The sequence below is a fragment of the Oncorhynchus kisutch genome, linkage group LG17, assembly GCF_002021735.2.
Source record: "Oncorhynchus kisutch isolate 150728-3 linkage group LG17, Okis_V2, whole genome shotgun sequence".
NCBI classification, from domain to species: Eukaryota; Metazoa; Chordata; class Actinopteri; order Salmoniformes; family Salmonidae; genus Oncorhynchus; species Oncorhynchus kisutch.
The window spans coordinates 61489979-61499455 of record NC_034190.2 but is presented as its reverse complement, the minus strand read 5'-3'; the positions used below and the strand labels follow the sequence as shown (position 1 = coordinate 61499455).

At 40.8% G+C, this 9477-nt stretch overlaps 2 protein-coding genes across 2 annotated transcripts; both read right to left on the bottom strand.

Moving 5' to 3' along the window:
* Nucleotides 1-2442, bottom strand: LOC109908549 (NADH dehydrogenase [ubiquinone] 1 beta subcomplex subunit 11, mitochondrial). Its single transcript, XM_031794249.1, has 3 exons — nucleotides 2166-2442; nucleotides 1300-1430; nucleotides 1-226 (listed from the first exon to the last, which is right to left on the bottom strand). Exons 1-3 carry the CDS (start codon nucleotides 2349-2351, stop codon nucleotides 97-99), a joined length of 447 nt encoding a protein of 148 aa, XP_031650109.1. The 5' UTR covers nucleotides 2352-2442; the 3' UTR covers nucleotides 1-96.
* Nucleotides 2443-3562: 1120 nt separating this feature from the next.
* On the bottom strand, nucleotides 3563-5037 carry LOC109887935 (NADH dehydrogenase [ubiquinone] 1 beta subcomplex subunit 11, mitochondrial-like). The gene is made up of 2 exons (XM_020479190.1): nucleotides 4862-5037; nucleotides 3563-3788 (listed from the first exon to the last, which is right to left on the bottom strand). Exons 1-2 carry the CDS (start codon nucleotides 5020-5022, stop codon nucleotides 3659-3661), a joined length of 291 nt encoding a protein of 96 aa, XP_020334779.1. The 5' UTR covers nucleotides 5023-5037; the 3' UTR covers nucleotides 3563-3658.
* Between the last annotated feature and the right edge of the window lie 4440 nt (nucleotides 5038-9477).

The following is a 9477-nucleotide window of genomic DNA, read 5'->3' as shown; positions in this document are numbered from 1 at the left end:
TGTAGTAGAGTAGTGTATGTTTAATAACATACTGAAGAGAAATTTACAGTCAGAGAAATAAACAAATGATCAATGTGCATCTCCTTATAGTACATCCTACTCTTCTCCGGCTCCTGGTAGCACAATCTTGCTTGGGTCATAGTAGTTCTCCTCCATAAGAGGAAGGCCTGCAGCCTCCCTCTGTGTAATCAACCTTTCTGCTTCCCTCCTGGCCCACTGCCTCATACTGGTGAGAAAAAGACAGGCCAAAAAGATGAATGATCAATTATTGTGTTTGTGGTGATCAGTTAAATCAAACATGTAAGATGTGTATGGGTTTGTTGGATGCTTGTTTAGAGGTTCAGAGATGGAGACAACATAAGTGAATTTGTGGAGTCCAGAAGGGTAGCCTACGAAGCAAGCTAGATCTACTCAGGAGTTTCTAAAGCTAAACAGCTTCAGTTAGCTTCACATTCCAGCTCAGGCTTCATCCGTACTGCGATGGTGGATAATTGCTCGTCCAACTCAAGGAACATTTAAGTAGTCTCTCCTGTCTTAGATTTGACGAGGTTGAAAGACTTCTGACACCATTTTATGATCTTAGTCAGATATGACTGTACTGCAGAACACGAGCAAATGGCTCAGCTTCAAAATGTTAGTGATCAATTTAGTGATACCCGACCCCTGCCCGTACCCTAGTTATTGATGAAAAAAACAGGCCCTAACCCAATGTATAATGTCGCAGTCGGGAAGCAGAGCTCTTATCAATGCACAGGCACCTTTTCCCCCCACTCCTATCGATACAAAAAGTCATACAAGTGTTACTGTGCTTGAAGATTAAAATGCATTCTGTCATTACTAAATGTGATGTGATATTAACATTACAATTTTTTTTACAAAAAAAAACAACTTTTGATTAATAAAATACTCTAAATAATCAGTAGTCTTCGTCGTCAAATGAAGGGGATGATGACGCAACCCCCCAAAAACAAGACAATTTGTCTCCTCACGTCACTGCCTTTAACTGAAAAGGACTGGTTTCCGGTAGTTTGGTCTCCTCAAAGTAGTGTCTGGTTGACAAGCTTGATAGAGATGTTTCAAGACATTCTTCTTTAACCTGTCTCCTCCCCTTCATCTACAATGATTGAAGTGGATTTAACATGTGACATCAATAGCTTTCACCTGAATTCACCTGGTCAGTCTCATGGAAAGAGCAGGTGTTCTGTATGTTTTGTATACTCAGTGTATATCTACTGTAGCTGGGCTTTTCAGTTCTCAGTTACTCTTTGTGAGAGGATGTGCAGTGCAGCTTAAACATACCCATGGTCTGGCAAATAGTGGATGAAGGTACCCCCAACCACAATAGCCATAGAGATGCCAAAGAAGAAGGCCATCCTCATGTTCCACTCGTCAACGACAGGATCCTGAGAGAACCCATGATAATCTCGATTCTGTAGAGATTTGAGAAAGATTGTTGTCATGGTTTCATGATACACCACTGTGAAGAAAGTGTTAACTAGCTAGCTAATGTTTCTAGCTAGTACTATCCCTGAATGCAGATAGGCCAAAAATATCAAGGACAACAACCACCCAAGCCACTGCCTGTCCACCCCGCTACCATCCAGAAGACGAGGTCAGTACAGGTGCATCAAAGCTGGGACCGAGAGACCTGAAAAACAGCTTATAGCTCAAGGCCATCAGACTGTTAAACAGCCATCACTAACACAGAGAGGCTGCTGCCTACATACAGACTCAATCATTGGCCACATTAATAAATGGATCACTAGTCACTTTAATAATGCCACTTTAGTAAGGTTTACATACTCATCTCATATGTAAATACTGTATTTTATATCATCTTGCCTATGCCGCTCAGATATCACTCATCCATATATTTAAATGTACATGTTATTCCATCCCTTTAGATGCGTGTATTAGGTAGTTGTGGAATTGTTAGTTACTGCACTGTCGGAACTAGAAGCGCAAGCATTTCGCTACACTCGCATTAACATCTGCTAACCATGTGTATGTGACCAATAACATTTGATTTGGTAATGTAGCTAGCCACAATGTTTGACTGAAGGAATGCGTATCGTTATGTCAATAACTACAATGGATGAGAAAAATGTAAATAACAGATGAGCGCTAGAGAATGTTATTTGTTTTTAGATTCAGGACCAACTCACCTTTTCGAACGCGCTGACCTCTGCGTGTCCATGACTTTCCTTGGCATGTGAAGGCTGCAAATCCGACACTGTGGCCGAACCAGCAGCACCCGAGGGTTGCGATTGAGATACGAACCGAGTCCCGCACACAAGATTAGGGCGAAAACGGGGCAAGGCAGGCCCAAACCGTGACAACCGGGCGAGCATTTTGTCAGGTCAACACTTCGAGTCTCCGGAACCGGAATTGTTTCGCATTTTCTTCTTCAACTTGCGAGACAGCAGCAGAGAATTCCAAGATAGGGTATTGTCGCCACCTACAGGATGGGTTGGGAAAAGGGGGGATTGCAGTCTGCTGCTGTCACCAACCACGAACACAGCCCAGTGGGCAAAGTATGACGTCTTTTTATGACGCAATATGTTGGTCACAACTGTTTGAATTAAAATGTATTTTTACTATCCAGAATACGACCAGTTGGTCATAATTGTGACCACTATATTATGTACCGGTCAAAGTTAAGACCTCATCATAACCTGGTAATGACCACCTGTTATTACATTTACATTTTAAATGTGTCATTTAGCAGATTATTTTATCCAGAGCGATTTACTCATACAATACTAGCGGTTGAAAGCATCCAAGCGAGCGAAACAGCACCCCTCTGTCTTCGTGTAGGCCATTTATCTGAAGCTGTCTGGTCCAAACGAGTATGACATTGTTGCCGTCCGTAGCATTGAAGGCAAGGGAAGCCAGCGAGCATCTGGCCTCCCTTGACAAAAAAGTACAAAATAATGAGATGTCATGGTTTGTTTTAGTGTTTCAGTTCATCTTTAACTGAAGCCTATTCTTGCACGCATTGTGATAAGAGGTTACTGGTTGGTACTTAAATCCTTATCTTCTTTCAGAATGGTCATAAGGCCACATTCAAGTTCGTCAATCACCAGCACTACTACTGTGTGCACTTGTGCATCCATGCCATCACTCAAAGGCTGTGTTTACACAGGCAGCCCAATTCTGATCTTTTTTCCACTAAATTATCTTTTGACCAATTTCATCAGATCTTTTTCAGAGCTCATTTGATTGGTCAAAAGAGCAATTAGTGAACAAAAATATCAGAATTGGGCTGCCCGTCTAAACACAGCCTCTGTCGATGTATGCCTTTGACTTCCTGGAGATTGTGTTTGCTCGTGTAATATTATTTGAAGGGGGCGGTGCATGATAACAATGTCACACTTTCACAGCTGTGGTATCATCCATTGGAGATGCGATGGCATGGCCTGGGGCAACGACAAGGGGCTCACAGAGTTGACTCGAGTAGTTTGACTCTATCGTACCATTTCATGATCACTGATACGGTCACAGTTGCTACTAAAGGCTATTCAGTTTGACCACTGGCTAGAAAAGAATGATCAAGCAATGGTGTAGTAGAGTAGTGTATGTTTAATAACATACTGAAGAGAAATTTACAGTCAGAGAAATAAACAAATGATCAATGTGCATCTCCTTATAGTACATCCTACTCTTCTCCGGCTCCTGGTAGCACAATCTTGCTTGGGTCATAGTAGTTCTCCTCCATAAGAGGAAGGCCTGCAGCCTCCCTCTGTGTAATCAACCTTTCTGCTTCCCTCCTGGCCCACTGCCTCATACTGGTGAGAAAAAGACAGGCCAAAAAGATGAATGATCAATTATTGTGTTTGTGGTGATCAGTTAAATCAAACATGTAAGATGTGTATGGGTTTGTTGGATGCTTGTTTAGAGGTTCAGAGATGGAGACAACATAAGTGAATTTGTGGAGTCCAGAAGGGTAGCCTACGAAGCAAGCTAGATCTACTCAGGAGTTTCTAAAGCTAAACAGCTTCAGTTAGCTTCACATTCCAGCTCAGGCTTCATCCGTACTGCGATGGTGGATAATTGCTCGTCCAACTCAAGGAACATTTAAGTAGTCTCTCCTGTCTTAGATTTGACGAGGTTGAAAGACTTCTGACACCATTTTATGATCTTAGTCAGATATGACTGTACTGCAGAACACGAGCAAATGGCTCAGCTTCAAAATGTTAGTGATCAATTTAGTGATACCCGACCCCTGCCCGTACCCTAGTTATTGATGAAAAAAACAGGCCCTAACCCAATGTATAATGTCGCAGTCGGGAAGCAGAGCTCTTATCAATGCACAGGCACCTTTTCCCCCCACTCCTATCGATACAAAAAGTCATACAAGTGTTACTGTGCTTGAAGATTAAAATGCATTCTGTCATTACTAAATGTGATGTGATATTAACATTACAATTTTTTTTACAAAAAAAAACAACTTTTGATTAATAAAATACTCTAAATAATCAGTAGTCTTCGTCGTCAAATGAAGGGGATGATGACGCAACCCCCCAAAAACAAGACAATTTGTCTCCTCACGTCACTGCCTTTAACTGAAAAGGACTGGTTTCCGGTAGTTTGGTCTCCTCAAAGTAGTGTCTGGTTGACAAGCTTGATAGAGATGTTTCAAGACATTCTTCTTTAACCTGTCTCCTCCCCTTCATCTACAATGATTGAAGTGGATTTAACATGTGACATCAATAGCTTTCACCTGAATTCACCTGGTCAGTCTCATGGAAAGAGCAGGTGTTCTGTATGTTTTGTATACTCAGTGTATATCTACTGTAGCTGGGCTTTTCAGTTCTCAGTTACTCTTTGTGAGAGGATGTGCAGTGCAGCTTAAACATACCCATGGTCTGGCAAATAGTGGATGAAGGTACCCCCAACCACAATAGCCATAGAGATGCCAAAGAAGAAGGCCATCCTCATGTTCCACTCGTCAACGACAGGATCCTGAGAGAACCCATGATAATCTCGATTCTGTAGAGATTTGAGAAAGATTGTTGTCATGGTTTCATGATACACCACTGTGAAGAAAGTGTTAACTAGCTAGCTAATGTTTCTAGCTAGTACTATCCCTGAATGCAGATAGGCCAAAAATATCAAGGACAACAACCACCCAAGCCACTGCCTGTCCACCCCGCTACCATCCAGAAGACGAGGTCAGTACAGGTGCATCAAAGCTGGGACCGAGAGACCTGAAAAACAGCTTATAGCTCAAGGCCATCAGACTGTTAAACAGCCATCACTAACACAGAGAGGCTGCTGCCTACATACAGACTCAATCATTGGCCACATTAATAAATGGATCACTAGTCACTTTAATAATGCCACTTTAGTAAGGTTTACATACTCATCTCATATGTAAATACTGTATTTTATATCATCTTGCCTATGCCGCTCAGATATCACTCATCCATATATTTAAATGTACATGTTATTCCATCCCTTTAGATGCGTGTATTAGGTAGTTGTGGAATTGTTAGTTACTGCACTGTCGGAACTAGAAGCGCAAGCATTTCGCTACACTCGCATTAACATCTGCTAACCATGTGTATGTGACCAATAACATTTGATTTGGTAATGTAGCTAGCCACAATGTTTGACGCATTTTCTTCTTCAACTTGCGAGACAGCAGCAGAGAATTCCAAGATAGGGTATTGTCGCCACCTACAGGATGGGTTGGGAAAAGGGGGGATTGCAGTCTGCTGCTGTCACCAACCACGAACACAGCCCAGTGGGCAAAGTATGACGTCTTTTTATGACGCAATATGTTGGTCACAACTGTTTGAATTAAAATGTATTTTTACTATCCAGAATACGACCAGTTGGTCATAATTGTGACCACTATATTATGTACCGGTCAAAGTTAAGACCTCATCATAACCTGGTAATGACCACCTGTTATTACATTTACATTTTAAATGTGTCATTTAGCAGATTATTTTATCCAGAGCGATTTACTCATACAATACTAGCGGTTAAAATTGTTTCCTCAAACCGGTGACATCTATGAAAATTAAAAGTAATATACAAGAATAAGTAGGAACAGGAATAGTACTTAGGTAAATGTTAATTGACATGTTTTTCACCTGGCCTAAGAAATTACCAAAATTGCCCCTCATTACATAACAAGCACATACCCTACCTGCATTTGGCAAGGAAAATTAATTAAAGCATTCATAAAAAAGTAAGGCACTGGATAAAGTTGGATATTTGTAACGGCGTAAGGATCAGACCAAGATGCAGCGTGGTAAGTGTTCATGATGATTACTTTAATACATAAACTGAACACTATAAAATACAAAACAGTAAATGTGACCATGAATGAAACCGAAACACTACCGTGTGGCGACAAACACTCACACGGAAACAAACACCCACAAACCAATAGTGAAACCCCGGCTACCTAAGTATGATTCTCAATCAGAGACAACAAACTGACACCTGCCTCTGATTGAGAACCATACTAGGACGGTACAGAAACCAAACATAGAAAAACAAACAGACTGCCCACCCCAACTCACACCCTGACCATACTAAATAAAGACAAAACAAAGGAAATAAAAGTCAGAACGTAACAATATTGAAGACATTGTTAATTACATTTATATTTGTTTCCATAGTCACCAATTAAAGTTTAATCTGCAACATATTTTTACAGTACATTTAAAATAGATCAAGTAATTGCAAAAATTTTGTTGCACATCTGCATACAGTAATTGTTTCATAATTCACCCATAGACATTGCATACAGTATTGAAAACAACATAGAGCCGGGTGTGAGGGCTGTCGCTGACCGAGAGGACTGGGTGATCTCACTCTCCGAGGCCGACTTGAGAAGGGTCTTTAATCAGGTCAACACCCACAGTGATGCGGGCCCCAACGGTATTCCAGGGCACATTCTCAGAGCATACGCAGAACAGCTGTCAGCCATATTCATGGTCCTTTTCAACCTCTCCTTGCCCCAGTCTATAATCCCAGCATGTTTTAAAATGACCACAATCATTCCTGTTCCTAAGAACTCTCAGGCTTCATGCCTCAATGATTACTGCCCTGTAGCACTCACTTCTGTAATCATGAAGTGCTTTGAGAGGCTGGTTATGGCAGACATTAACTCTACCATCCCAGCCACACTAGACCCACTCCAATTTGCGTACCGCCCCCACAGATCCATAGACAATGCTATCTCAATTGCACTCCACCCTGTCCTCACCCACCTAGATAAGAGGAATACCTACAGTTGAAGTCGGAAGTTTACATACACTTAGGTTGGAGTCATTAAAACTCGTTTTTCAACCACTCCACTAATTTCTTGTAAACAAACTATAGTTTTGGCAAGTTGGTTAGGACATCTACTTTGTGCATGACACAAGTAATTTTTCCATCAATTGTTTACAGACAGATTATTTCACTTATAATTCACTGTATCACAATTCCAGTGGGTCAGAATTTACATACACTAAGTTGACTGTGCCTTTAAAGAGCTTGGTTGTCATGGTTGTCATGGATTTAGAAGCTTCTGATAGGCTAATTGACATAATTTCAGTCAATTGGAGGTGTACCTGTGGATTTTATTTCAAGGCCTACCTTCAAACTCAGTGCCTTTTTGTTTGATATCATGGGAAAATCAGAAGAAATCAGCCAAGACCTCAGAAATTAATTGTAGACTTCCACAAGTCTGGTTCATCCCCGGGAGAAATTTCCAAATGCCTGAAGGTACCACATTCATCTGTACAAACAATAGTACGCAAGTATAAACACCATGGGACCATGCAGCCGTCATACCACTCAGGAAGGAGACGCATTCTGTCTCCTACAGATGAACATACTTTGGTGCGAAAAGTGCAAATCAATCCCAGAACAACAGTAAAGGACCTTGTGAAGATGCTGGAGGAAACAGGTACAAAAGTATCTATATCCACAGTAAAATGATTCCTATATTGACATAACCCGAAAGGCCGCTCAGCAAGGAAGAAGCAACTGCTCCAACTGCCATAAAAAAGCCAGACTGATTTGCAACTGAACGTGGGGACAAAGAGCGGACTTTTGGGAGGAAAGTCCTCTGGTCTGATGAAACAAAAATAGAACTGTTTGGCCACAATGACCATCGTTATATTTGGAGGAAAAAGCGGGAGGCTTGCAAGCTGAAGAACACGATCCAAACCGTGAAGCACGGGGGTGGCAGCATCATGTTGTGGGGTGCTTTGCTGCAGGAGGGACTGATGCACTTCACAAATAGATGGCATCACGAGGTAGGAAAATTATGTGGATAAATTGAAGCAACATCTCACAACATCAGTTAAATCTTGGTCGCAAATGGGTCTTCCAAATGGACAATGATCCCAAGCATACTTCAAGTCAAGGTATTGTAGTGACCATCACAAAGCCCTGACCTCAATCCTATAGAACATTTGTGGGTAGAACTGAAAGAGCGTGTGCAAGCAAGGAGGCCTACAAAGCTGACTCAGTTACACCAGCTCTGTCAGGAGGAATGGGGCAAAATTTACCCAACTTATTGTGGGAAGCTTGTGGAAGGCTACCCAAAACATTTGACCCAAGTTAAACAATTTAAAGGCAAAGCTACCAAATACTAATTGAGTGTATGCAAACTTCTGACCCACTGGGAATGTGATGAAAGAAATAAAAGCTGAAATAAATCATTCTCTCTACTATTATTCTGACATTTCACATTGTTAAAATAAAGTGGTGATCCTAACTGACCTAAAACATGGGTCAGATCTGCAGTGAAGAGAATATTTTAAAAGGACATTCCTGAAGAAACTTTGTGGACTTAGCTGGCTAAAGGTATTTCCATGGTACTAGTTTAAGAAGTTTGCGGCAGTTCTTGCTTAGAGATAAATTTGCTCATATACATACTGTACTTTTATTTGGGCAAATTGCCAAAATTGCTTAATATATTTCCACATTGATTCATACCATGATTAAAATGACTACTCAAAATGTATGATAATCATACATCCAAAATCTAAAAGTGGATCTCTAACACGCTGCCCAGATTTCAGTCAGTTCTGGGACATACACATTGATCTCTCTCGATTGCTTTTTGTGTACTACTTGATGACATTTTTAATTTATCTTTCATCTTTGTCGGCCGTCATTGCAAATAAGAATTTGTTCTTAACTGACTTGCCTAGTTAAATAAAGGTTCAATTTAAAAAAAAATTATCTTCTTTTGTTTTGCCTATTCAGTCTGGCAGGGTTAAACAGGGTGCATTTGTGCAACACTGTATAACAATTGAGCAACAATGCTGAAAAAAAATGGTCAGGGGGAGGTATGACCCAGTGAGCAAAATGACGTCCAGATGCTGAAAAGATGTCTTGTACGAACATTGAAAAACGTCTTCTACGCACACTTAAAATAAATTTATGGACATTGGAAAGACTCCTTTTAGGTTCATTGTTTCTATGGCCAAATTACAACCGTATATACAATCACTTATA